Source organism: Monodelphis domestica, chromosome 3 (assembly GCF_027887165.1).
Source record: "Monodelphis domestica isolate mMonDom1 chromosome 3, mMonDom1.pri, whole genome shotgun sequence".
NCBI lineage: Eukaryota > Metazoa > Chordata > Mammalia > Didelphimorphia > Didelphidae > Monodelphis > Monodelphis domestica.
In genome coordinates, this window is record NC_077229.1 from 75,803,120 (window position 1) to 75,830,986 (window position 27,867).

At 48.2% G+C, this 27,867-nt stretch overlaps 2 protein-coding genes and 1 long non-coding RNA gene across 5 annotated transcripts in view; 2 read left to right on the forward strand and 1 right to left on the reverse strand.

The window, feature by feature from the left end:
• Positions 1 to 14,723, forward strand: part of LOC130458257 (uncharacterized) — a 31,356-nt gene extending 16,633 nt beyond the window's left edge. The window contains exon 2 of the long non-coding RNA XR_008917363.1: positions 13,041 to 14,723. This is a non-coding gene — a long non-coding RNA (uncharacterized LOC130458257). The remainder of the gene's footprint in view (positions 1 to 13,040) is intronic.
• Positions 5,593 to 27,754, reverse strand: ABHD17A (abhydrolase domain containing 17A, depalmitoylase). Of its 3 annotated transcripts, none has more exons than XM_016432216.2 (5): positions 26,977 to 27,754; positions 18,805 to 19,399; positions 15,558 to 15,752; positions 7,640 to 7,819; positions 5,593 to 6,531 (listed from the first exon to the last, which is right to left on the reverse strand). In XM_016432216.2, the coding sequence occupies exons 2-5, from the start codon at positions 19,125 to 19,127 to the stop codon at positions 6,306 to 6,308; spliced, it is 924 nt and encodes a 307-aa protein (XP_016287702.2). In that variant the 5' UTR covers positions 19,128 to 19,399; positions 26,977 to 27,754; the 3' UTR covers positions 5,593 to 6,305. The 3 variants fall into 3 exon arrangements, with proteins under 3 accessions (XP_016287702.2, XP_056678169.1, XP_056678168.1); XM_056822191.1 differs by lacking the exon at positions 26,977 to 27,754 and adding an exon at positions 22,361 to 22,488; XM_056822190.1 differs by lacking the exon at positions 26,977 to 27,754 and adding an exon at positions 19,624 to 20,964.
• LOC130458066 (uncharacterized) lies at positions 21,855 to 26,425 on the forward strand. The gene is made up of 3 exons (XM_056820980.1): positions 21,855 to 21,914; positions 22,121 to 22,504; positions 26,332 to 26,425. The coding sequence occupies exons 1-3, from the start codon at positions 21,855 to 21,857 to the stop codon at positions 26,416 to 26,418; spliced, it is 531 nt and encodes a 176-aa protein (XP_056676958.1). The 3' UTR covers positions 26,419 to 26,425.
• Positions 27,755 to 27,867: the final 113 nt, after the last annotated feature.

Consider the following 27,867-nt stretch of genomic DNA (forward strand, 5'->3'; position numbering starts at 1 on the left):
AAAGGCTTGGCCTTGATCATCATGAAGGTTTCTTCTAATGCTAGATTCCTGATCCTGTGAATTCTTGGGCTAACTGTCTCACAGGATGATTGTGGAAACGAAGGGGTTATAGAAGTGGGAGTTAGTAGTTACACTGTCCATCTGCCCAGTGAATTAAGGGAGCCAGCCAAAGAAGAGTGAGAAGGCTTTATGGCAGCTCTTGGCCCCAGAAGCCTCGGGTAGCCTGCTGGGTGGTGGTGGGGGAGATCTCAAGATGGCTGAAGAACACGTGGATGAACAGACTGGGATGAGAAAGGATGAGAGAACTGAGCCCAGACCAGGAATGCCTTTTTCTTCTCCGATGCAGTTCCCCTGCTCCCCAACCCCAAGGCTGATGCTGTAGAGACCAGGGTGGCAAGTTTCATAGATTTAGATCTGGAAAGAGGCCTTAGAGATAGTTAGGCAGTGCAATGGATGGAATGCTGGGCTTGGAATCAGGAAGACTCATATTCCTTAGTTCAAATTTGGCCTCAGACACTCACTAGCGTTGTGAACCTGGATAAGTCACTTCATCCTGTTTGCTTCAGGTTTCTCATCTGTAAAAATAAGTCGGAAATGCCAAACCACTCTAGTGTCTTTGGCAAGAAAACCCCCAAATGGGGTCTCAGAGAGTTGGATGAAACTGAAAGAACTCAACAAAAAGTCTAATCCCCTCATCTTACAGATGAGGAAGCCAAAGCTAGAGAGGTTAAGTAACCTTAGAGGTCCTCTAATCCAACTTCCTCATTTTACAGACAGAGGAACTGAGGCCAGAGAGGTTAAGCAGTTTGCCCAAAGTCACAGAAGTAAAAGGTGTCTGCCCCCAAACTAAGAATTCTTCTCCAAAGGGATCTGACCTTTAGATGCATGACAACACCTTCCATCTGTGTATTACTGGAGTTCATCTAAGTACCCTGTTTCAACTCTCTAGAATTTTATTTCTAGAGAGAAAGGAGGCAGGCACCACAGTCAGGTCACATGCACATGAGAGGGTGGATTTCCTTTATTTTTCCCCATCTTCTCCAGCTCTTCTTTTTCTCTTTCTTCTTAGCACCCTTAGCTGTGGGGTGGGGGGAGGAAGGGGATGAAATTCAGAGAAGGACCGAGAGAATAATGGTGGCTCCAGAGCCTATGGGGCCTCTGAGTCAGGATAGTCTAGATTTAGGTCCCAAGCCACATCAAGTTCTGGAGGCTAGGGGCATCTACAGAAGCCATTCAATCCCTCTCAAGGCACCATCCAATACTCAAGACTTTGTCACAGCCAGGGAGGGGTTCCATAGAGAAGGCTGATCCCTTTAACTCTAGCCTCTCACCCAGTTTCTAGTGCCTTCCATAGGAACACCCACTTGGCCTCCTCTTCCCCCAAATCAAAAAGACAATTTGGGGAAAAGCTAACATTGCCAAAAGAGCACTGGACGTGGTCAATGAGTGCTTGGTCAGATTGCCGATTTCTGGTTCTGCCATTGGGCAAATGTCCTCCCATCTCTGAGCCTGTGTTTCTTCTTTTATAAAGTGAAGGGAAGGTTGGATGAGTCTCTAAGGGCCTCTCTTGCAGCTCTAAAGTTCAGCGACTATCCTTTACTTCTGCCCAGGATTTTAAACTTTTCAAAGGCTTTCCCATTCATTCTTGTTGATTCTTTCCACACTTCCCTGAGGGAGGCATAACACACTTTTCTGATCTATGAGAAAATCAAGGACCAGAAATGTCCAAGTCATATAGTGGGTTACTTCCAGCTTGTGACAGTTTCCACTGGACCAAGGCCTCAACCTTTTTTTGTGTCCTGGATCCCTTTGGCAATGTCTGGTGAAGCCAATGAACCCCTTCTCAGAATTGTGTTTTGAAGTGCACAAAATCAAATGTGGGATTGAAACAAAAAAAAAAAACTGCCTTGAAATTGCTAGCAAAAGTGGTTTGGTGTTGTTTTTTAAAATCATGGACCCAGAGTTAAGAACTCATGCTTTAATTAATTTTTTAAAATGCATGCTTTAGAACAACTGCTATAATTTTACCTGATGGGTGTTCTGAAGGGCTGAGCTGTTACAACTCAGAAATTTTGTCCTTGGGCCAAACAGCAAGGAAGCAAGCCCTAATGATTGGGGGTGAGATGGGAGCCTGAGAGGAGAGACCCTATAACATCTGAAGCTCTTCCTTTGGAAGTTGAGGGAAGAGATCTGGGGGGAGTACTGAGGGTTACAGCAGACTATGTATGACAGAGGAGGTAGCCAAGTCCTCTCTGAATATGGCACTCTGAGGCAAAGCCCAAGTTACCCCACCCTAGATAATGTTCTAGAGAGGGAGAGGTCTGGGATGTTAGCCTTAGAAGGCCGGAGTGGAGAATCAGCTGAAGCCTTAGTTTCAGGGACATCCTCTGTCCTCATATTAAGCCAGGACTTTTCCTTCCTTCTCTTGTTTGGTGTTTGCCCCTCCTTCCCCATACTTTAAAGCCCATCTGAAACAATAGATTCTCCCATAAGTCTCCTGTGATACCTTAGTTTGGAATGATTTTGCCTCTTGTAACTCAGAGTTTTGCACCTTTATGATACATTTACCATCTAATGTATGTATTCCTGACTAGCTCATGGACTCCGTAAGGCCTGAGATTGTCTTCTCTTTACTTTGTATCTCCTTCCACTTTTATTTGTGTTCTGCAAAGATGGATGCACAATATTTGCATCTGACCCAGGGCTCAGCTGCTTGCTTTTCCTGGGGAGTGGAGGAGCTTACCTCAGGTATGAATATTTCCTATGTCTGTTTTCCCCTCTCTCTCCTCTCCTCCCCCTCCATATTCTATTAGTCAACAAATTGCATCAGTTTTCTTTCTGCATCTCTTGTTTTCATCCCCTTTGCTCTACTTATGTAGCTTCCACCCTAGATCAGACTCCCATCACCCCTCTCCTGAACTATTGGTCTCCTAGAGACCACGGAGAAAAGACCAGCTTTTGCAGGAAATAGCTCACTTGTAACTTGGGAAAGACCTATTTCAGTTGAGTGAGGATCCTGGAAACCTCACCATAAGGGGCTGAGAAGCGAACGAGATCTAAGAAAATGGAAACAATGCATGCCTAGGAGCTTCAGGAGGAAGAAGAGCTGTAGGTACTGGCAGCTTAAAGGGGACAGTAATAACAAATAGAGGTTTCATTAAGATAGGTGAGCTGGCCACGTCTGTAAGCAATAAGGAAGAAGTCTGATTAGGAGAGATTGGATTAGAGAAGGGAGAATGCAAAGAGAGAAATTCCACTGGAGACAGAGGGAATTGTTGCCCATTTGATACCTGGTGTAGGTGACAGTGTTGGGGGAATCTTCCCAAAAGGAAAAGGTTTCAAGAAAGTGGGAGATGACATTGAAGGGCCGTGATGTGTAGCAGGAGGGAAAAGAGAGCCCTTTGTGAAGCCTTCTGCTGGGAAGGGAGTAGGAGGGGTATGTGAATCGCTAGTGGAAAAAGAAAGTTGAGAACAGATGCCAAGTGAAATGGGCAATATCAAGAGGATATATGTGATGAGCACAATAAAGGAAAGCAACTTTGAATATTTGAAACGGAAAGAAAATGTTTTTCTTTAAAATAATCTGTACAAAGTAGAAAATTTCTCCCCCTTGCTTTCAGGTTCTTCCCTCTCAAACCACCCTCTACACACTGACAAACTGAAATTCTTGAAAGATACTTGACCACATCTTACTCATTTTACTTACTCACAAATTTTCAGTGACTACATTGTCTCCAAGATTAAAAAGAAAAAGAAAAAATGCTCAGGCTGACTTTCAGTCTTCCACAAAATAGCGCCCACTTGCCTTTTGTTACTGCCTAGTATTCTGGTTACCAACAGGACCATTCCCAGTACACACATAGCTGGTCTTCTGCCTTCATGCCCTTGCACAGGTTATCCCCCACGTCCAGAATCAACTCTCACTACTTCCCAATCTTAGAACCTACACAAGGCTTTTCCTGATCCTCCCCCCCCCCATCACCCAAGTTGTTCGAGCTCTCCCCTTCATGGTAATTGCTTGGTGTGACTCCATCTCTATTGACCTGGGTATGCATTGTGACCCCCCACAGTAGACCCTGTACTCAGAGCTGAGGAAGATGCTGCACAGAGCATGTTGGATTGAATGGATGGAATTGTAGCAGAGTGAAGGGGCTTCTTTAGACTCAACTCTTTCACAAGGCGGCCTTCTGATCTTAGGTGGGAAGTAGGACTTTCAACCCCAATCCATCCAGTAGTGGTCTTTTATAAATCAATCTGGTCCTCTCCCTGTTTAAGCCTTCACATAGTTCACATTTCTTAGACTGACATTCAAGGCCCTCCTTAGTCCAATGACATCCAAGCTTTCCAACCTTCTCACCTTGGGCTTCCCACCCCTGCTCTTGATGTACACCCTCCCTTCGCCCTGCCCACTGAATCTGGACATGTCCTTTGACACCCAGATACCACTTGTTCCGGAAGCTTTGTGTGCTCCTAGGATCATGAGCCGAAGCTTCCTCCTCCTCAGATGGAGCTGCAGAGCACTTGGCCTCTCTGCCATCCATCTGGCATGTAATATGAATTATAAGCTCCATGAAGACAGGGCCCATATCTGGGGTAAACTTTGCAGGAGCTCCCTGTAGCCAGCAGAGGCTTAGGAAATGCTTACATGTTGAATGAACCAATCCTCAGTGTCACACATTTCTGTTGGGGGAGGGGGAGGGCGACCCTGGGACCTCGTGAACAATTAATTCTCTACATCTGTACTCCTCAAAGGATTTCCACATCAATGATCACTGCAAGGTCAGCATGGCATAGGACTCCGAGTTGACAGATGACTGAGGCCTAGAAAGGGCAGGAGACTCGCCCATATCACACATCATCCCGGCCGAGTTGGGTGGGGCCAACTCAGAGAGAAGAACAGGCCCCAGAGAGGCAGGAACCAGTCACTGAGTGCCATTAAACCCCTTATTGTCTCAGTTGTCCTTGTGCTCCCTAGCTCACATGCTAATGTGTAAAAGTTACTGTAGAACCCAGAGCACCACAGCAATATGGCAGGCAGCGCCTTGTCACTCCAAATGTTCAGAGAAGGAACCCGAGGACCAGAAATGCAATGTCTTTCCCAAAGTCACAAAGCTAGGGGATGCAGAAGGAGAGGGATGGTCAGCCCAGGAAGAAGCAATTTGGGCCAAGCCTTTGACCCATATTCTTCTTGCATTTTGCCCAAAACAATGCCATCCTTAGAGTTGATGTGCTACAGGGATCCCCTGGGGACATGACACTCACTTCCAGAAAACCCAGCCCACAGGGGCCAAGGAAGTCCACTTGTCCCTCCTGGGATGTTGGGGATCCTCTCCCTAAGCTCCCATTTTTTAGATGGCCAGTCAAAACAGGACAGGGAAAGGGGAAGAAAAGGTACTAAGAACAAAGCAATTTCTATTGGATGCTAGATCAAGCCCTACCAGCATGTGAACTAGGACAAATCTCTTCACCTCAGTTTCCTTATTCTGTCAAATGGGAATAATAGTACCTGTTGTATTGACCTACCAGTAATCACTTTGAAAAATTACCATAAGAAAAAAGGTTCAAAAGAAAGAAATGGAAGGGGAAGAGGGGGACTGTAAAATTTTAAATTTTTAATTTCTTTGTTTTTGCTTCCAAAATGAATGCAGATATATTTCTATCTGTATATCTGTACATGTTGGGGAGTGGGGAAGGGGAGGAGTTTGGGTATCTGAAATCATGAAGGGCCTGCTGGGAGTGACCCACCTTGGGGCTTGGGGTATGCTAGGATCACCTCTCCCTGATTGGCAGAGAGAACTATTGGGGGGAGGGAGGGCAGGTGTTTCTCATGCAGTCACTGCCGTCCCAGGAATTTGGAGGAAGGGACGTGGGGAAGAATGAGGTCCACTGAGGTCCTCCCCTACCACACTTGGCAGATATATTATTGCTATTGTCCTGGTAGAGGGAAGGGCAGCAGGAGAGGAGGGGGTATGCGTTGCCCGGCCCCTCCCAGGTGGCGGGGGCAGCCCCAGTGTTAGCAGCAGTTTGGGGTCATCACTGCGGACTTTGTGGGGAGAAAGATGGGGGTCATTCTGTCCCTCCCCTCTCCTGGAAGGGGAGCGGATGTCAGAAGAGGCCATGGGCACCAGATTGGGAAAGGCAAGCCCAGGGGTGGGGAGTCCTCCCCACTTCCCAATCCTCCAGTGGGCCGACCCTGTTGAGCTCTCACTCCTCAGCAGTGCCCCGTTCTGAGCTCCCACTGGATTCCCTGGGCCTGTCTGCCTATTGGCGCCCATCCTGCCCTGAGCAGGGGCTCCCTGGGGACCTCAGTTACGCTGGTTGGTCAGCTCCTGGGTGATGAACTTTCGAAGGCGATCCAAGTACTGGCTATAAAGCTCGATGTCGTTGTGCCCAGCACCCTCCACCCAAAGGGGCTCCACAGCTTTCGGGCAGCGCTCATACAGTGCTAGTCCATGTGAGAAGTCAATCACCTCATCCTCGGTGCCATGGATTATCAGCACAGGCGATGTGATCTTGGAGACCTTCTCAATGCTGTAGGGAGGGGGATAGAAGGGTCAGGCTTGGTTTTGGGGTGACTCCAGGTCCCCATCATCACGCAGACCACCCCACCACCCCTTTTGTACCTACACTGGGGGAATGCTCCAATCCCCAGTTTCCCTTTGGTAGCAAAAATAACATTAAAGATAACTCAGATATTTGGGGGAGAATATGAGGATTCTGGAGCTGGAAGGGACCTTAAAGGTTATCAAGTTCAATGCTCTCAATTTCCAGGTGAGGAAAATGAAGCCCTGCCCATAGTTATCCAGAGCTGGGCTTTGAACCCAGGTCCTCTGATGCCCAAATAGAGCATGCTTCACACTGAACCACATTGCCTCATCTCACCCAACCCACCTTCCTACCCCCTAGTCTGCATTTTTCTATGATACAGCACAAAATAGGGGGGGAAAGGGATAGATTTGAGGTTTGGGGAGGTATGGGGTTGAATGCTAGCTCTGCTACTTACTAGGGCTGAGAGACTATGGGCAAGTCATTTTTCTCTGATCTCCAATTTCCTTTTCTACAAAATAGGGATAATACTTGCATTGCCTATCTCACAAGATTATGAACAAAATAATAAAAGCACACTGGATACCCTTAATGTGCCATCTAGTTCCGTGCTATCTTTAGGACTTTTCAGCCCAGAGAGGCTGTCTGGCCCAGGGTCCTAGAGCTACTGAGAAGCAAAACTAGGCCCCAAGCCAAAATCTAGGATTAAAAAGACCCCTGCTCTAACCATTCCAAAGAGAGTTCCAAGTTTCCTCCAAGGAATCTGGATCTGGAGACCCTTAGCTAGAATCAGGTTGGGCTGGGGTCTGGAGCAACTCCAAGGTAAGTGGGGGGAATTATTTCCAGATATCTAGAGATGCCAGCAGGGGGCCTCCCCCTGCCCTTTTGGGCAATGGGCATTCCCCAGATGCCAGGCTGGCCAGCATCCTTTGCATTGCTCACACTGCTATGGCATATTAAGTTTCTCAAAGCATTTTACTGAGGAGTTGGAGCTGGGATTTAAACCTAATGCTGACTTTTCAGGAAGAAGCAGGTCCCCGCTCCCCCCCTCCCCCCCAGCCCCTAGGTGCCCTCTACTGAGGGATTCCCTCACTTGGGGAAGGCGTCAAAGCAATAGGTCTTCTTGGTGTCGGGGAAGGCAACCCTCATGCCCGAGGTGAGGGGGGAATGCAGCACCACAGCAGCACATTCGTAGCGTGAGGCCAGGTCCACGGTGGGCACTGTTCCAATGCTCTGCCCGTACAAGATGATATTCTCTGGGCTGATGCCATACCTGGTGGAGAGGGGTGGCTGAGTCATTTGTTGGGCCCGGATCTGCCTTCACCCTCCCCCAAATATAACAGGAATGTAGACTGAGAGCTGGGAGGAATCTTAGCAATCTCTGAATTAAACCCCAAAGAGAGGTCACCCAGGTAAGTCAGAAGCAGAATGAGGGTGCCCTCCCTTGCCCTCTGGATTCCAGATCTGATACTCTTGCTACTGCATCATACTTGCTTGGGGATCTGGGATTTCACCACCAATTTACCACACATGCCAATCAGGGCCTCTCTACTGGCTACTCTGGTGACAAAAGACACACACACACACACACACACACACACACACACACACACACACAGAGTTGGGCCTGTGCTTGAAGTTTTCCAGCTTGGCATCACCTTGGAGAGCTCAGGGCAATTTCCATGCTAGGAGGCAGCAGAAGAGGATTTTGGTAGGAGAATACTAATATCCCTTTTATTTGTAGTGTTTTAAATCTTTCATATATCCATTACCTCTTTTGAGCCACATAACTACCCTGTGATAAGTGTTACTGGTAACCCTATTTTGCAGTTAAGAAAACTGAGGCTTAGCCAGCTGGGACAGATTAAGTCCAATGTCCTCCTCTTACACAGGCGCAAACAAGAGAGGTTAAGTAGTCCAGCAAGGATTTGAGCCCAAGACCTAACTTCAAATATAATGTTCCTTCTACCACGCCACAACGCCTGGCACATATTTTATTATTTTTAAAAAACCTTTGCCTTATGTCAATAGTAAGTATTGTTTCTGAGGCAGAAGAGCAGTAAGGGTTTGCCAACTGGGTTTAATTGGCTTGCCCAGGGTCACATAGCTAAGAAATTTCTGAGGTCCTATTTGAACCCAGGTCCTCCCAACTGCTCTGTCCACCAAGCCACCTAGTTGCCCCACACCTGGCACTTATTTCCAAAGCTCTAGGTGAGTTGACCTGCTTAAGTCCTACAGCTAGTTTCAGATCCGAGAAGATCCTAGTTCATCAGAACCCAAGACTAGGGGGCAGTTGGGTGACTCAATGGATTGAGAGCCAGGCCTAGAGGGGAGGTCCTAGGTTCCTAGCTGTGTGTCCCTGGGCAAGTCACTTAAACCCCAATTGCTTAGTCCTTACAACTCTTCTGCCTTGGAACTAATACACAGTATTGATTCTAAGATGGAAAGTAAGGGTTAAAAAAAAAAAGAACCCAAGACTATATTTTTTCCCATTAATAACAATGAAGATAATGAATCCTCACATTTGATCATGCTTAAGATTTACAAATAAATCTTTCCTTACAATCCTATGCAATAGACAGTACCTATTTGATTATTGCCATTTTACAGATGAGAAAACCAAGGCTCAGGGAGGTTTCCAGTTTGCCTAGTTCCATAACCATTAAGTATTCAAAGCTGCCCTTCATTCCTTCCTACTCTGCAAAGGACCAATGGGCCAGACAAAGCAAGTCCTCTCCTTGGAGGGATAGGGCCTCCCCATCTTTCAAGGCCATCTTAAACCCTGTTTCTCTGGGAAGCTTCCCTAACCTCTCTAGCCCTTGATGATCTTTCCTCTACCTCCAGGCCTTTTGTTCTGCCCAAATCACTAGGCCCTGTGGGTTCTCATAACCTAGAATGGTTAGCTATTCATGGAAATGTCAGGGCAGAAATTCTAAGGAAGAAAATTTCACTTCAACATAAAGAAAACCCTACCCAACAAATAGAAGCTGCCCAAAGATGGAAGTGGCTTCCTGATGAGGGCAGGATTTCCCCATTGATGGGGGTGTTTAAGTGCTGGCTAGAGAGCCCTTTGTAGGCAAGTTGCTTCACGGAAAGGCTGGTCAGATCACCCCTGAGATACCTTCCCACTCTTAAGTTTTCTATAATCAGCTATAATTATGAGACCGACCTTCTCAAAAGCAGGGCTATGCCTGATTTGTGGGGCTCCTCACACGTTCCCAGTACAGGAGACGTGCTAGGAAATGCTTGGAGATGGCCTGCCCCACTGGCTCTTTTGTGACAAGAGCTAGGCCTCTCCCAAAATCACCAGTAGGCGGGGATGTTGTCATCTCAGCTAGGCTGGAGAGAGTGGTGTCACTGCTACCCCAGCTACTTTTCCAAGGATCTTAAATGCCCTTGAGGAAGATCCCCAAACCCTTGCAATTAGGCAGCAGGGTGGGAGAAAACAATTTCTGTCCTCCCTGTATTATCAGAGTGAGTGGTCTGCTGTCTGTAACAGAGTCAACAGAGTCACAATGGCCTGGTGGAAAGAGGCAAATAGCAGTCATGAGACTTGTTATTCAATCTTCAGCTCTGCCATTAACTTAACTGTTTGACCTTGGGTAAGTCCTTTTCCTTTTGGTTTCCTCAATTGCAAAGTGAGGATACCATTTCCTCTTCAACCTGGAAGGAATGCCTTAGGGATCAAGTTCAATAATGAATCTGAAAACCTTTTGCAACAACCCTGATAGGAAGGATGGTCATTATATGGAAGGTGTTGGAATACATGACTGGCATTCAAGAGCCAGTTCCACTAATTACTAGCTGTGTGTTGTAGGCAGGGTTCTCCACCTCTTGGGGCCCTACGTCCCTTATAAAATGGAGATAATAAAACTCGTGCTGCCTCAAGTACAAGTCATCTGTTGTGAGAGAAGTGCTGTAACCACCACGCACGTTTATGGTCTCTCCCAACTCTGGGGCCTGTGCTTTGGCTCAGCTCCCTCAAGACCCCAGGAAGCCTGCCAGAGATGAGGGAATCAAGCCCCTCCCAGGACCTCTCTTCCCTACTTCCCAAGGAGAAAGGATAGAAGCTGGTCAAAAGGAAGGGAAGAAAGGGGCAGCGAGGTGGCACAGAAGATAGGCTTGGAGTCCAGAGGACCTGGCCTCAGACACTTCCTAGCTGTGTGACCCTGGACAAGTCACTTAACCCTAACTGCCCAGTCCTTACTGCTCTTTTGTCTTAGAATTGATACTAAGACAGAAGGGGTAAGAGTTTAAAAAAATTTTAAAAAAAGGAAAGGAAGATGCATGGAGAGAAGAAGAGATTAAGATCTATTTAGAGGACTGCCCAGCACAGTGACACCTAGATGACACCCTCCCTGTGGATGGAGTGCCCATCCAGGCCACCTCTTCCCGGGTACTGAGTCAGCTTGTAGCCAGGGGTGTGGCCTGGGCTCTGGCACCACTCACACCCCTTCACATACACCCCCATAACTACAACAGCCTCAGGGGGAACTTCTGCTGACGGTGGTGTTGGTGGTGGTGAGCTGGTGCCTAGGAACAGTGCCCAGCAGGTTTCCTTAGCAACAGTGGACTTGCCAGCCTCCCCCACCCTAGTCCGCCCTCAGGCTCTACTGCCAGCTGCTGCTTCCCACCCCCTGCCCCTTGGGTCCTGGGAGCAAGTGGAACCGGTTGGGATGGGGGTACTTTCAGGCCTCAAGTTGGGTGCAGAGGAAGGGCAGGGCAATGGGGATGTTCCTGCTGGAGGCTGGGCCTGGAGAAGGGGATTGGAAGGGGGAGGGTCAGGGAGAGCTCCTTAAAGGAGCTCCTGGGAAAAGCTGAGCCTTCCCTCCTCACCCACCCTGCTCCCAGGCCAGGGGATTTAGTCTCTGGACCAGACTCTGGCCATTTTGAACAAGGAGGGATCCCAGAGGCCACCTAATCCCAAGTCCTCTCATTAGCCAAGAAGGGAAAATGAGATTCCCAGTAACTTGCCAAGGTGCCATAGCTCATGAGCAGGAGAACTACTCAATTCAACTGCAGTCATCACCTCCCTGAAGAGCTTTGGCCCTGTCTCCTTGGTGAAGCTTGCAGAGGGTGACCAGCATCCATCCTCATAACTTGGGCTTTATCAATGGGAGAAGCAGAGGGGTGAAGTGGAAAGGAAAATGGATTTAAAGCCTGAGGTCTTGGGTTCAAATCCCAGTCTTTCACTTACTGCCTGGGAGGGCAGGATCTACATCTGGAAAAAGAGAGGCCTGACCAAATCCTTCCTTTCAGCTGCAATTCTATGTTCATCCAGCTCAGCCTAGATTAGTAATGAACTCCCTGGGGACATTCTGTTACCTAGAATCTCCCCAGGGAGAGGGAGAGGGATGATTCTGGGGGTCATTTTGTAGGAGAATCTCAGCTGATCTCTCCCCTATTAGTCCTGATTATATTCCTGGAAGCCTGGTTTTCCTACAAAGATTTCATTAAACTGGGGGGCAGCTAGGTAGTACAGTGGATAGAGGGCCAGGCCTGGAGTCAAGAGGACCTGGTTTCAGATCTGGCTTCCAGACACTTCCTACCTATGTGACCCTGGACAAGTTACTTAACCCCTATTGCCTAGCCCTTGGTGCTCTTATCTTAGAATTGATAGTATGGTAAGGGTTAAAAAAAAAAAAGCTTTCACTAAATATTGTAGTGAGTAAGGAGAAAGAGAGAGCTGGAACTGGAAGACCTGGATTCAAATTCTGGCTTTACTAATTACCTAGGTCATTTAGGGTAATTTATTTCTCTAGAAGCCTCAATTTCCTGCTTTGAAAAACATGACATGGAAGTTGGACTATATATAGTTTTTAAGGTGCTAATAAAAATAACAAAGTAACATTAACATAGAATTTGAGGTCTGAAAAGTGTAGTCATTACATGTATTACCTCCTCTGAGTCTCACAACACCCCTGTGCAGTAGGTACCTCAGGTACTTTTCTTCATTAACCCCATTTTAGTGGTGAGGACACAGACTCAGAAAGGCAAAATGATTTATCCATGGTCAGTCAGTCACATGGTGAGAGGTATGATTTGAACTCAGGTTTTCTTGACTCCAGACCTACTACCATACTTCAACTGCTTGTCAGGTACCTTCTAGCTTCAAAACTCTGAATACTGACTCTACTAATGAATCTGTGTTTAAGCTGACTGAATTCCAAGCCTAAGAAAGAAAGAATCCTTGCCCTAAGGGAGCTCGTCCTCTGGCTGGGGAGAGAAGATTCTCAGAATGTCTGGCTTGGCGGCAATCTCAGGAGCCAGCTGGGCCATCCCATTCCCAAGCGAGCCCTCCCTCTACGCTCTGACTTACCAAGGCGTCATAAGCCATTGCTGAAGACCCCAGTGACTTTGGGGCAGCTCTACCCCTTGAACTCAAGCTAAAACTGGCTTGGGGCTCTGCTCCTGCCTCCAACAAAAAGCCATTCAGATCCCAGAAGGTAGCTGTGTGTTACTGTAAGCCTAAACACTCCCTATTTCTTTTACAGATTTGAACTCAAGACCATTTGCCAGTCCAGAGACCCTCTTCTGAGCAATCTCTGGCACATCCACGATCCTCCTCAAACGTGGCTCCCAACCCCAAAGCAAACAGTGTGACTATTCCAGGAGGTGGTTTCACAGGGGCAAAGTACCAGGGCCCCAGGAGCTCCCTACTCCTAGACACCATGTCGCTCCTAAAGTAGTCCAAGACTGAATTAACTTTGTTGGCTGCCACATCCTCCTGATGACTCAGATCCATCTTAAGCGTCCACCAAAATCTCCAGATTGTTTTCAGATCAGCTGCAGTGTAGCCGTGCCCCTCCTCCCAACTTTATACAATCAAAAGGGCACTTGTGGAAGCCAAGTCTAAGGCTTATTGTTATCTCTCTGATATGTCATCATCTTGTGTAACTCGGTTCAGTGTCCTGGCCTGCCGGGATCTCTTTGTCACATGATGGTGTCATCCCGGGTGCTCTGCTGCCCCTCCCAGCGCTGGGTCACCCAGAGATTTGATGAGCATGCCACCCATGCTTTTAGCTAAGGAACTGATGAAACTGTTGAACCACACTGAGCTAAGAACAGATGAGAAACTCCACTCGAAACTGCCTCGTAGATAGACTTCAAACTTCCTTTAGTCGCTCGGCCAGTTCTAAATCCACCTAACTGTTCTATCATCTGGCCCACACCTCTCCATCCTTTCCAAGAGAAAAGCCTCCCTAAGTCAAATCGCTCTCATGCCCCGATCTACCAGTATGGTTACCAGTCAAACAAGGAATAAAGTTACTCTGGCATCCTACCACCCGCCGGCTGCCACTTTCCTTGCACTCACCATTGCTCCGGCAGTGCCCATCAGAACCTCCAAAGAGCGTGGGAAGAGCAGGACTGACCATTTCCCTAGGGCTCTGCTTCCAATTTCTGTGACTAGGTCACAGGCTGCCCTCTCTGGTTCATGCTCTTTGCATTCCTCATACCCAGCCATGGCAGACCTAAGCTCACAGGGTCCCGAACCATCTCTATGTCTTCTATTGTGCCAGACGAAGTCAATTATAGCCCCATCTCCCACCCCCTTCTCCTCCTCAGTTCTGTACTCTGACCAAACTAGCCCACATGCTTTTTACTCTATGGGACATTCTACTTTCAGCTTCCACACCATTTTGAGATGTCCCCAATGCCTGGAATGTTTTCCCTTCTCACCTCCACCTCTTGAAACTCCCTCAGTCCCTTTAAGCCCCTGAGCTCAAGGGCTACTTCCTTCAAGAAAGCTTTCCTGGAGCAGCTAGCTGGCACAGTGGATAGAGTGCCAAGCCTGGAGTTGGAAGGTCCCGGGTTCAAATCTGGCCTCAGACACTTCTAGCTGTGTGACCCTGGGCAAGTCACTTAGCCCCCATTGCCCAGTCCTTACCACTCTTCTGTCTCAGAACTAATAAGACAGAAGGTAAATGTTTAAAAAACATTTTCTTTCCTTGAGTGAGAAAGAGTATGCCCTCACCCTATCAATGTGTATTTGTTTATGTGTATGTGTGTGAATATAGCTAAAGATCCAAACAGCCTTCATTTTCTTATGTGGCAATAAGTTGCATCCCTTTGGTAAAATGTAAGCTTCTTGAAGGCAAAGACTTTCATTTAAAATTTTTTATTTTCCTGGAACACAATAGTACTTAATAAATACTTTTTTGATTGACTGATAAAAACCATTCCGGTTGTCTGTGATCACAAATTTCTAGATGTGCCTTTAAAATTTTGTTCTAGAACTTTTCTAGAAACCAAAGGCAATCAGGAAGTCTGGCTTTTGGCCTACAGCCTGCACACTCTATTCCTTCCCTGTTTTCAAAGTAGAAATAATATTTGTCCTTCTTCAATCCTGGGGTGCCTCTCCTCTTTTCTACAATATAAAGTAATGTGTATGTACACAACACACATCAAAGTGCTGTCAGAACAGGCTGGGATATTGGGGGACAATTCCACGGAGGAGATAGGACTCGAGCTCAACAGTGAAGGTGAGGTGGGGTTTGGAAGAACAGACCAGGTGGAGCCTAAGGGAAGATGGGAAAGGGGATGGGGGTCAGTAACCAGGGTGAACCTGGTGATTAAGGAGGAGAACGAGAACAGCACGGCTAGGGTACTACAGCACGAGTGGTGGGCAACAGCACTGATAAATTTGGGGCTGAAAGAGAGGCTCACTAGTTAGAATAGGAGAATAGATTGAATCCTGAGATGTCATAGGGGCAGAGGGTGAAAAGAGAACTGGATTTGGAGTCAAAAGACCTCAGTTCAAATCTGAAGATAGCTCTTTCCTGGGTGTTTGACCTTGGGCAGATCACTAAGTTTGGCTTCAGCTCCTCTGACTGTGCAAGCTGAGAGTCTGAGTCCTGGGGAGTGGTGTTCCAGGTAGTGGAGCTCTACCCTGGCCCTGCTCAGTGACTTGGGGACTTCTTCCTGCCCCCCTAGATGCAAGAGATGCAGGAAGCCCAAAGGGAATGGAAGGCTGCTGGGGTTCTGATCCCACCAGGTAGGTAGGCACTCACCTGGTCCGAAGGGCCTGCCAAGCAGCATCAATGTCAGCATAGAGATTCTTCTCAGAGGGTTTCCCTGAGCTCACCCCATAGCCTGAGTAGTCATAAGAGAAGATGTTGCAGTTGATGCGGGTGCCCAGGCCAATGTAGAAGCTGCTCATCTGGCCCAGGTCCACTGCATTGCCATGAGAGAACAGAACGGTGAACCTGGCAGGGATGAGAAGAAGGGGAGGCAAGTCTTGTTCACTGTAGGCTGGCCCTGTGGCCTGCCTAACTTCAATGCCTCCAAGGAAAAGAAATCTTCAGCTTCTCTGACTGCTGCTCTTCTCACTAGCACTTCTGGCTCTTAGGGATCCCAAAGAGAAGTGGGCAATTTAGAAGGGGAGGAAGTGGAAGAGGGGAACGTCCCTAACCAAGCCCCCGAGAAGCAGGGTCCTCCTCCCTGCCATCCATGCCTGCTGATTATCAGTATAATAAACAATAACTCACATGTGGAGGCCCCTTCAAGGTTTACTAATCTCACTTTCCTGGGGGACAATACAAGCATCTCAAAAGCCTATAAAGGCTTTTGTCCAAACTCCCATAGCTAGGAAGTGGCAGAGCTAAGTCTGCCAACCCCAGGGCCCACCAGTTACTTGGACATGGATTCTTCTGCATCTAATTTTTCTATACATCTATGGCTGAGCCACAGTCTACACTAGCCCAAATTCGTCAGTGCACTGCCCTCTCTCACTTGTCATCAGAAGCATCTATTACTCCAGGCTTCCTGCCACCTCCCCTTTTTCCATATTGCCAATTCAGTTCCACCAACTCTGATTCAGCATCAACTATACAAAAGGGAAGGAAGAAGCCCAGAAAGTCTGTGATACCCCAGAAGGTGCCAGTGCCCTATTTGGGACCCAGTGTTCTTCCCTATGTCTTGTTTCTTCTGTTCTTAATCAGCCTGAACTTTTTCCTCTGGTTCTTGGGGCTGAAGCCAACTGGCTAGGCCTAGGCCTGGGGGCAGCTCCTAAGGGACAAAGGGCCAAAAGGACTCCAGAATCACTGTGGCCTGTTCCCAGAGCCTCTCAGAGGAGGCAAAGACATCATCCCAGAGTTAGGGGTTCCTGCTGGAGGCTGTTCTGGAAGGAATTATGTTTGGCACCAACAGAACTACCTGGTAAGTGCTCCAAATCCCAATCCTCCCCACCCTGGCAAGGCAAAAGAGCACTAGATTTGAAGTGAGGAGAGACTTAGCTCCAGACTTGGCTTGGCTACTGACCCTGGGGAAGTTGGCTCATCTCTTTAAGCCTCAGTTTACTCCACTATTAAAATGGGAATAATATCTGCATTACTATTAGTTATGTGGCTTCACAAGGTTATTGTGCAGTTCCAATGAGATAAAAGATTTTTTTAAAGCAATGCATAAATGTGTCTTATTCTCTCTCAGACTCCAACCTCTCCAAGTTTCAGCCCATTTTTATAATAATTTTTATTATAGCCATTTTTATAATAATCTTTCTAAGGTACCATTCTGACCATATGTTACTCCTTTGCTCAAGAACTTTAAGGGGCTCTCTGTGCCTGCAAAAAACAAAACAAAACCCTAAAACTCTTTGCTAGAATCTAAGGGCCTCCACCATGCGGGTCCAATCTGCTTTCCCGACTGATTTCAGTTTCTCTCTCTTTACTCAGTCAATGTTCTCACCAAACAAGCTGTTCCCTACCAGCTGTTCCCTGACCACATCCTTCCTTTTCCCACCTCCATTCATTCCCAAAGGCCTCAATGCCTAGAACACCATCTCCCCTTACTATTATTGCCTGGTAAAAACTTCTTTGTTCTTTGAAGGCTCAATTTAGATGCTGTGCCCTCTACAAAATGGCAAAAGCGATCTTTCTCCTCTAATTTCCTTAGAATCATTTGGTTTGCTCTTCCTCCATTATAGTCTCCCTTATAAGGACGAGATTGGCCCTGTGATGTCAATAGTATAGCCATCTCTGCACTTTAGACTCTCAGAATTTCCTGGAGCTCTGAGGTTAATCAAGTGACTGGACCAAGGTCATCCAGCCAGAATACACCAGAGGTATCCAGGACCTGAAGCCAGCTCTTCCCCCTGCTCTACATAGCTTCTCCTAGACAAGGATTATACCTACATTTTTTCACCCCAATAGACTGTAAGCTCCTTAATGTCATCAAGAACAATCATCATTCTTCCTCCCCTGTAGCTCAGGGCCAAGCACAGTTTCATATGTAAAAAGCACTAAACAAAATGTCTTCAATGTGTTGAATGTGGAAGACTCTGGCAGAATAGAAAGTACTTAAAAAATGGCTGGACTCACCAAGAACTTCTCAGCCTTGAAACGTAGCCTCAGCTCACTTAATGTTAGGAGGAGACCCACTTGATGGCCTGACCCCATCCCCCTTTCATTTGAGTAGGAGAAAGTAAGTGATTTACCCAGGACCAAGTCCCAAGCCTCCTGGTTCCCTGCCTGGGCTCCAAGGCAGCTTTGTAGTCCACACACACTATGCAAACAAACCACAGGCCCCTGGGAATCTCTCTCCTCCTAGAAAGCATCCATAGAGCAGATTCTCCCAAATCTGGCCATATCCATCAGATATGGGGCAACCATGGCTGAAGGGGGCACAGGGAAGAGAGAAGATGGACAGTAGTGCCAGAGAAAGGTCACCAGAGTCCCAATACAGAAGAAAACCAATGCCTTGGATAAATGACACACACCTTTTATTAATAGAAACACTGACTAATGCCATGCTCAATTGGTGCCCTCATCACAGTGCCAGGCCAGATGCCACTTTTTAAGTCTTGCTCACTCTTCACAAGCTTTTGACCAGCAAGACCTTTCTGAGAATCCTCATCTTGGTTCTGACATAATCAGTAGCTACAGGATATGGGTCTCAGCATCTTCATCTGTAGAATGAGATAAACCTGTCTATGCTTCCTATACTTCTCAGGGTTGTTGTAAGGAAAACACTTTAGAGAAATTGGCTTACTTTACGACAATTTTCAAACTGAATGCTTTAAAAAACAAATACACAGGAGGGCAGCTGGATAGCTCAGTGGATTGAGAGCCAGGCCTAGAGATGGGTTTAAAAATCTGGCCTCAAACACTTCCTAGCTGTGTGACCCTGGGCAAGTCACTTAACTCCCACTGCCTACCTAAAGCAGCAGAAGCCAGCCCCAAACCCAAAATGCCAGAAGAAAAAGGCCCCAGAACCAATCTTGCCACAGAGAAGCTGCCAGACTTCCTAGAGGAAACTTACCTGGCTCCTGGGACACATCTGACGTACATACAGGAAATACGGTTCCCCCGACTGCTCTTGGTAAAGAAGACCTCAGTCGTGTCTAGATCACGCTGTGTGTACTGGAAGTCAGCTCGCTCTGTCAGGTACAATTTCCAACGGCCCAGTGCCCCCCCAGTGCCCCGCCCTGGGGTAGAGACCGTTCCACTGGAGCTCGGGTCAGGCTCAGCCATAAGGGAATAAGTAGGCTCTGGAGGCAGGAAGGCCAATTTGGCTGCAATTCGGCCAGGACAGGGTGGACAGCAGAAGAGGCAGCAGAGTTCGCTGATAGATAGGCCGTTCATGGCGGAGAGGGAGTCACACTTATGTGAGGGAGGCCCCCCAGATCCAAGGCTGTGGTGCCCAAAGCTTTGGGGATACAATGTCTTCAAAGCAAAATGCGCTTTTTAGTTTTTGTTTTCCAAAACACAAGTGGGAAAGACTGCCACTGTGCTTCCCCAGCCTCCACCCTGTACAAAGTACCTGTTAGGAGAGCTGGCCAGGGAACCATTGTGGTCCGAGCCCAGTCATAAGGGGCACCCGGGCCGTTCTCCTCCAAGCTCCAGCTAAGGAAGGCCTGTAGGGTAAAGGAAGAAGAGAAGAGGCCATTAGAACAATGCCTGAAAAGACCCACTAGGCCCGAGGCTGCTTAAAAGCCCCAACCCAGGCAAAATCAAGAGTTCTTTGGGTGGCGGGGCTTTTAAGGAATCCTCAGGCATTTCACCATCTTTATAGGAGACATGGGGGAAATAAAGCAAGAAGGTGTGGCTTGTCGAACAAAGAAAGGAAAAAAACAAATACCTGGATGGCTTTGACTGGTGAAGAGCATAAGAACATAGGATTTGGATTTAGTAGGGGCCACATGACAGTCGGGGAAGCAACTGCTAGAGATCACAAAGGTATGGCTGAGCTGGGATTCAAAGACAGGCGCCCTTTAACTCCATATCCACTAGTGAGGGTACCCTGTCCCTGAGCAGCACTAGGCAGCAGTATGAGCATTCCTGCAAGGGTAGCTCCAAGGCCAAGGAACTCCTTACACCCTTCTGCCTCAGAAAGTGTCTGTCTCAAGAGCCTTCCAAGTGCTTACAAAACAATGAGCACAAAGATGGGCAGGTTCCCACAGAAGAATGAAGAGTGTCAGGAAGGAGAGCTAGGTAGCACAATGGATGGAGCACCAGGCCTGCAATCAGAAGGACCTCAAATCCAAATCTAATCTGGCCTCAAACACTTCCTATATGTGAAACCCTGGGCAAATCACTTAAGCCCATTTCCCTGGCCCTTCCCCTTCGGTCTTATACTAAGACAAGGTCAGAGTTTAAAGAAAAGCGTCAGGGGGGGCCAGTAGACATATCTATTACATATGCCCCCAAACACACTGTGCCCCCTCAGACATCTGCTACACTACACCTTTCACAATACAGACACGCACACACAACCCTAATCCTCAGATACAGATCCTCACAAACACTCACAGTTGCACATAGATGAAGTCACACACACTCCCTCAAACACTGCCACATTCATCTTGCACACGGCTCTCTCTCTCACATGCATGCAGTACCCCCCCCCCACACACACACACTACCTGCACCTTTTTCATATACATGATACCACAGACACTGGTCAACCTCTCTTCCTCATAGTCATTGTAGTCTCACACCTAGCTATGGTGTTCGTTCTCTCTCTGTCTCTGGCTCTGTCTCTCTCTCTCTCTCTCACACACACACACACACACACACACACTCTGCTGTCTCCCTCCTCACACACTCTAACACTTCACCAATATCTGAGGTGGTGCATGTGTCTCCCTGGACATATCACTCTACCTCTTACCCATGGTGAATACATACTACTATGACTGTACCCCACAGACAGACACACTGAGCATGTGTGTCTCACACACATATACCTTGGCCCCTCATCAGTATAGCACGTCTCCCACATACTGTTCTATCCTACCACACACATGATGTCACTCGGCCTGCTCTGTGTCATACAGCCCTTATAGCGTCATCCATGAAGTGTTTCCCACAAGCCCCCCACCCCAGTCAGACACAATCCCACAGTCTCTCTCCAGCAGGGTCTCCCAGCCACACACAACTTGTATGCTCTCAGCCACCCAAACTGTTGTCTTTCTGCCATAGTCTACCTCTACTGGGGCAACTATTAGTCTTCTTTCTAGGCAGCTGTTCCACCCCCATCACAAGGGGTGTGCTTGTTACATGCCCAATGCTGTACACACAGTGGCCTGCCCAGCCTGGCATGCAGGCTTCCAGAGGCTTCTGTGCAACACCCTGGGATCCACACAAGCAGGGTGCCCCGTCACCCCAAGTGTCTGTCACACAACCCGATGTAGCACACCCCCTGCTTCTCCCTCCCTCACACACACACACACACACACAAAGGGGCATTCACAGTATCTGTAGCACAGACACTGATACTTTGCCATACCCAGGGCTGCACACAAAGTCTCATTACATAGTACCTGTCCCACACAGGACCTGTCTTGTTAACACAATGAGTGCCCCACCGTGTCTACTCTGCATCACATCTCCGGGGACACTCACAGGGGCCACATGAATGCAGTATCTCTTAGTCAGGCAACCAGCATTTATTTAAAGGCTTCCTACCTGGAGGCACTAGAGTGCTAACTTGGGCTGGGGCTCCAAAGAAAGGCAGAACCCAGCCAACAGAGAGTGCACATGGGGCTAGGGAAGCCCACCCACCAATAAATACCTCGTATCTACACCCGTGTACCTAGGTGTGGACACGGAGTGGATGGAAAGTGAGCGCAGAGGGGAAGGCACTTGCATCTGGGGGCACCTGGGAAAGGCCTCCTGCAGAAGGTGGAGTGTGAGCGGAGGAAGCCAGGGAAAGCAAGGGGCACAGGTGAGGGGCCCTGGAGGCCGTACACAGTTGGAGCAAAGGCCCAGCAGGTAGGAAGCCCTTCTTGGAGCCCAGCCTGAAAGGGTAGGAAGAAACCGGCTAGGGGGAGTTCTCTTTAAAAGTCAAAGCAGCCAAGTTTTCAGGAGATGCGACCGGCCAGACCGAGCCTCCTCCACTTTTGGTCCCAGAAGCTGTGCACTGTCCCAGTGAGTGTCTCACAAAACACAGGCACACCAGGAGTGCTTTATCATACGCAGCGACTCTCAGAGCGGTCCAGTCCGGTCCCACACAGATTCGGTCTCCCACGCCCCAGGATGCACCCTACCCCCCCCCCCCCCCGGCCTTGAGCACTTAGTAGGCGCCTACTGTGTGCTGGAGATCCGGACGTCACCGAGGTCTGGGCTGTCACAAGGGGCACTCTGCGCCCCCCCCCCCCCCCGCCTCGAGCCCCCTGCCCCCCGCCCCCCTCCCGGGAAACGGTCAGGTCCGGCCCACTCCCCTCACACTTTCCCGGCTCTTGGTCCGGTTTCCTCCACTCTCGGCAGCCCCCGCAGAACCGTTGGGGAGCCGAGGAAGAAGAGGGGACAGGGAAGAGAGGAGAGGGGTGAACCGGGGGAACCCGGGCCCCCAGACTTGGCCACACTTCACTCACCGCTCCGGGCCGCTGCCGCCGCCCCCGCCGCGCCCCCCGGCCCCGCGCTCCATGCCCGGCCTGGCCCCGATCCCGCCCCCGGCCCGCTTCGCTCGGGGATCTAGCAGCTCTCGCCCCGTCCTCTCGGATCCGGCGGATGTGGAGGTGAGGAGAAGCCGCCGCTCCCCAACCCGGTTCCCCCCCTCCCGCCACCCCTCCCCCCAGGAAGTGACGTGGAGAAGGGGAGTGTCCTCTTGAGAGGGGCGTGGTGGGGCGGGGCCAGGAGGGCAGTGGGGAGGAGAGAAGGCCGAGAGAGGGAAAAGGGAATGGGGAGTAGAGTAGAGAGGAGGGAGGCACTAGAGAAAGAAAAGAAGATGGGGCTGGGGGTGGGGTGGGGGGTGGAAGGGAAAAAGCAAGAGGGAAGAGGGGAGGGTGCTAGAGGGAGAAAAGGGAAAATAGGGAAAGAAGGCAAGGGGTCTAGGAAGGAAGGAGTCACTAGAGGTGAAAAGGGAGAGGGGAACAGAAAGGAAGGAGGAGGGATTAGAGGAGTGGAGGTCAAAAGGAAGAGGATTGGGCAGTAAAAGGAGAGGGGTCAGGAGGGAGAGCAAAAGGAGGGGGAGAAGTGGGGAAGAGGGAAAGAGGAAGAAGGGGGGGAGAAGACTAAGGAGAAAAGGAGTCACTAGAGAAAGAAGGAAAGGGGAGGGGGAAAGAGGACGATGGGGAGAGGGTCACTAAAGAGAGGAAAAAGGGAAAGTGGGGGAGGGAGGAAGGAAGAGGGGAGTTTTAGAGGACTAGGGAGGAAGGACCAGTGAAGGGTGGGGGAGCAGGAAGGGAGTTAGGGGACCTGGGAGGAGGGGGGGGGTCATGATGGAGATAGTAGACTAGAGGTTAGAAAACAAAGGCGGGGAGGGAGGCGAGAGGGGACCAGATAGGAAGAATTCAGAGGACTTGAGGGGGTCAAGAGAGAGAAGAGTCAGCTCAAGGGTCCCCTTCAGCTCTGAAACTGTGACGCCCAGCCTTCCATTCACCCCTTTCATTCCTTTCTTTATTTCATCATCTTGGCAGACATATATCCAGAAGCCCAGGCCTGGTCCAGAGCCTATAATATAGAGCTCACAAGCTACAGGGTTCTCACCATAAAAGAGCCAAAATACAATTCTACGCCATAGGGTATAGTTAGAAGGAGCCAGACCACTCTCTTCCTCCTCCTCTCAACTTCTCCACTGATCCCTTCCTCCACTCACTCCTCTCTCCTCAATTTTCCAGGGACCCAACCCAGATTTAGAATCACACAAGTTTAGAGAAACTGAAAGGGATCTTAGAAACCGTTTGGTTCAACCTTTCCTCCATTTACAGAGTAAGGAAGCTGAGATCCAAATTAAGGGAATAATGAGTCTGAGGTTAGTCAGCAGGGAAGCCAGGTCTGATCTCTAGGCATAAAATGCTTCCTTTGTTGGGGGAAAGAGGTAGGCCTTTATATAAAAATTAAATTTATATCTCTAATAATAAAAATATTATACCAATAACATAATCTTGCCAAGGTGGAGACTCAGGAGAGATTACAGGGAATTCTGGGAAATACCAGGGACTAATGGGGATTGAAGTCTAGGGTTCAAAATCTCCATTTATTCATTTAACACCCTATGTTGAGCAAATCCCTGAGGGGCCAGTCCTGGACTGAACTCAAGTAGGACAGGCTGACATCTTTTATCTTTGAAGAGAATATCAATAACAGGAAGATCACAAAATTGTTTGACTGGGGACTCAAAACCAAAATAGTCCCTGCCCTCCAGGAGCTTCCCTTCTCCTGGGACTGAAACAACATGTACACAGGTAAGTAAATACTGAGTATAAGGGAACACTACAAAGTCATTTTTATAGGACGGGAACTCTAACAATGGGGGAGCTGCGGTAGGGGGTAAGAAAGGCCTTCATAGAGGTGGTGGAAGTGTAGAAGATAAAGAAACCAGCATCATAGCCCAGAAGACCAGAGTTCAAATCCTACCCCTGACACATGTTGGCTTTTCAACCCTGGGCAAGTCATATAACTTAACTAAGGTGTCAATTCAAATAGAAAGGAGGCCATTAAAATGAGGGGATGCCCATCAATTGGGGAATGGCTGAACAAACTGCAGTATATGTTGGTGATGGAATACTATTGTGCTAAAAGGAATAATAAAGTGGAGGAGTTCCATGGAGACTGGAACAACCTCCAGGAAGTGATGCAGAGCGAGAGGAGCAGAACCAGGAGAACATTGTACACAGAGACTAATACACTGTGGTGTAATCGAACGTAATGGACTTCTCCATTAGGGGCGGTGTAATGTCCCTGAACATTCTGCAGGGATCCAGGAGAAAAAAACACCATTCATAAGCAAAGGATAAACTGTGGGAGTGGAAACACAGAGGAAAAGCAACTCTGACTACAGGGGTTGAGGGGACATGACAGAGGATAGACTCTAAATGAACACTCTAATGCCAATATTATCAACATGGAAATGGGTTCAAATCAAGAAAACATGTAATGCCCAGTGGATTTATGCGTCGGCTATGGGGGGTGGGGGGGAGGAAAAAAAAATGATCTATGTCTTTAACTAATAATGCTTGGAAATGATCAAATAAAATATATTTAAAAAAAAAGAAAGAAAGGAGGCCATTAAAGAGTATATAGCAAGAATCCCTACCAGTCACATATTGGCTTATTGTGACATACTGCATTTTGAAGGTTGCTAAATATTTCCTGTTCCATTTTAATCGTTCTCTGACCACCCTCAGAAGGAACTTGTACCTGTAGACCCGGGTCGACACCTCTGCTCTAGGCACCTTGCAGAGAAAGTGCTGACCTGCATTGGCAATGGGAGTTTTCAATATCAGTGAAATCCTAGACCCTGTGTTCAAGGCACTGAGGCACTGACTGTGCTGGACTCTGGGGACACAAGAACAAAAGACAGTCCCTGCCTCAAGGAAGGAGAAGGGAGATAACTTTACACATATAGGTATATTTGAAGCAAAGGAGAATGCAAGGAGACTACGCTAAGTGCATAAAGCAAGAGCTAGACCAATCAATGCCCTGGGAAGCAGAGATGGAACCTGGGAAAACTTCCTTTGTCGGTCACTCCAATGGTAGGCCTTAAAGGGGAGGAAGAGATCTGAGGCTGGAAGGGACATTAAAGGCCAGGGGATCTCCAGGAAGCTGGGAAGGGACAGGGGCAGTGTGTTCTGAGCTCTTCTGGCAAGCTGGGAAAGAGGAGGGAGGTGGCAGGGGACCAGAAAGAGATAAGGCTGCAAAGGGAAGTTGGGGCCAGCCTGGCAGCCTAGCGTGCTTGGCTCAAGAGTCTGTGGGCCATACATGCCTGTACCTGAAAGCCTTGTGTGCCAGGTAGAAATGATGCAAACCTCAGAACAACTTAGCTTCAGCATTCACCTGGCAACCAGCCCCCTCTCTTGGGAGCACTGGGTTCACTCACTTGTTAGCTTCCTTCAGCAAACACTATATCAAAAGAAAGGCAGAGAAGCAACTGAGGACCAGGGGCAACCTAATGGGGCAGAGAATGAGCCCTGGAGGAGGAGGCAGGAGACCTGGGTTCTAGTTCTGCTTCTAAAACAAGTCCCTGCTTAACCTCAAGCAGGCCTTAGTCTCTCCTCTGTCTGGTGGTCCTGGCAAAGAGTAAGCACTTTATCAATACTTAAGCACTATTATTTTTATTTATTTATTTATTTATATTTTATATATACATTTAAAAAATTTTTTTAATTTAATTTTTATTTTAAAAAATAAAAATATAAATTTTATATATTTTATAATAATTTAATTATTTAATTGGGTTAGTTATCTTGGGCTAGTAACTTCCCCTTCTCAGAGCCTCAGTGTCCCTATTTGTAAAATGAGGCTGCCCTACCAACCTCCCAGGGTTATCGTGAAGGGAACAGCTAATTGTAAGGCATTATATGAAGGGGAGTAATTGTAATCCCTTCCCTATTTCTCTTTTCAGGATGTTTCATTGAGAGAGCGGACAGAGGCTTTTTCTGCTGTGTTACCAAAGAATTTATCACCTGGTGGCTCAACCTACGGGCCATGAGGCTTTTTCAGACTTTGCTTGAAACGTGAGCTCCTTGCGTCTTCAGGGACATACTAGGATCCTTTGCATTTTGGCAGTATCTTCCAGAGAGCCTGCTCTCTACGGGCAGGTCTTTTAAGAGCCTCAGTGTCTCCATCTGCCAAATGATGGGGATTAGACTCAGTGACGTGAGGGCCCTCCTGGTTCTATTGTGTTATCATCCTATGCTTGAAGTCAGGATGAAGTCATCTTGGGGTTCAGGCAGTGCCAGCTGGCCATAGCAAAAGGTGTGGAAAAATCCTCCCCCAGTGACTCTTTCAGCTGGCAGCTAAGCAGTTAATGACTGGGAGGCATAGACCTGGGCACCCCACCCCCTGATTCACAGCAGCATCTAGAGTCTACCCTTCCAAGGTGCCAGCTGGAACCCATTCAGCTTACCCAGAGCCTCTTCCATCCAATTCGGGACCTCCACCTTGGAAAGAGGCCCCTTGATGCAGATAGGGGAAGGCATGTGCCCCCAGAGCCCTGCACAAGGGCCAGTGTCATAGCAAGGGAGCCCAGCTACACTGACGTACTTACCCTGATGAGGTCTGGGCTGTAGATTATGTTTACAAAATCAATTCCAAACTTCTTTGCCTGATGTTGAAGGCTTCAGACCTGGAAAGGTCCTACAAGAGTATCTAGTCCAGTCTTTCACTGAGCAAAAACCTGTGTATCTAGTCCAACCCTCACCTGAACAAGAACCATTTAGTGATAGGGAGCTCCCTCTCCAGACAGCTATTTCATTATTCTGCCTAGTTCTGGGTCCACTCAGCCTATTGAATCTTGTTTCCCAACCCACACCTCAGAGATGGAGTCTCGGAGCTAGAAAAGACCTAAAAGGGCATCTAATCTAACCCTTCTTTCCAGCCCTACAAATGGTCATCTAGCCTCAAGATCTTCAGGAAAGAGGTTTCCAAAACCTATTTCATTGGGGGAAATTGTAATTCTTAGAAATTGTTCCTAAAGCCCTTCTGTCTTGGAGTTGCCACGAGGATGGGGGAAGTGAGGGATAAAAAAATTGTTCTTAACATGGAGCCAAAATGCTCCTTTCTGCAACTTCAGTCCTTTGCCCCCAGTTCTTCCCTCTGAGACCAAAATGAACAATTGAATCCCTTTTTCTAAATCCTTCAAATAGTACAAAGTGCAGTAGTTTGGGAATGATCCAAGGTCTGTGTAGGAAAATAGCAAGAATCAAACTAAGGAAGAACTCTTTGACTTGTAGAACACTGAGCACTCCCTGAGCCCAACAAGCCTTCTGAGATTTTGTGGAGTCTCTGCCTGGGGAACAGATCTTAACCCTGGACGACAGCACCTAGAGGTCCTCCTATCTTTCTCCCACTCCTCTTCCCCTGGTTTTGTTCCCTACCTTCCTAATTGGGAGTGTCTTTAGAGATAATCTAGCCCAGCTGTTCTCAAAGTGTAGTTAAG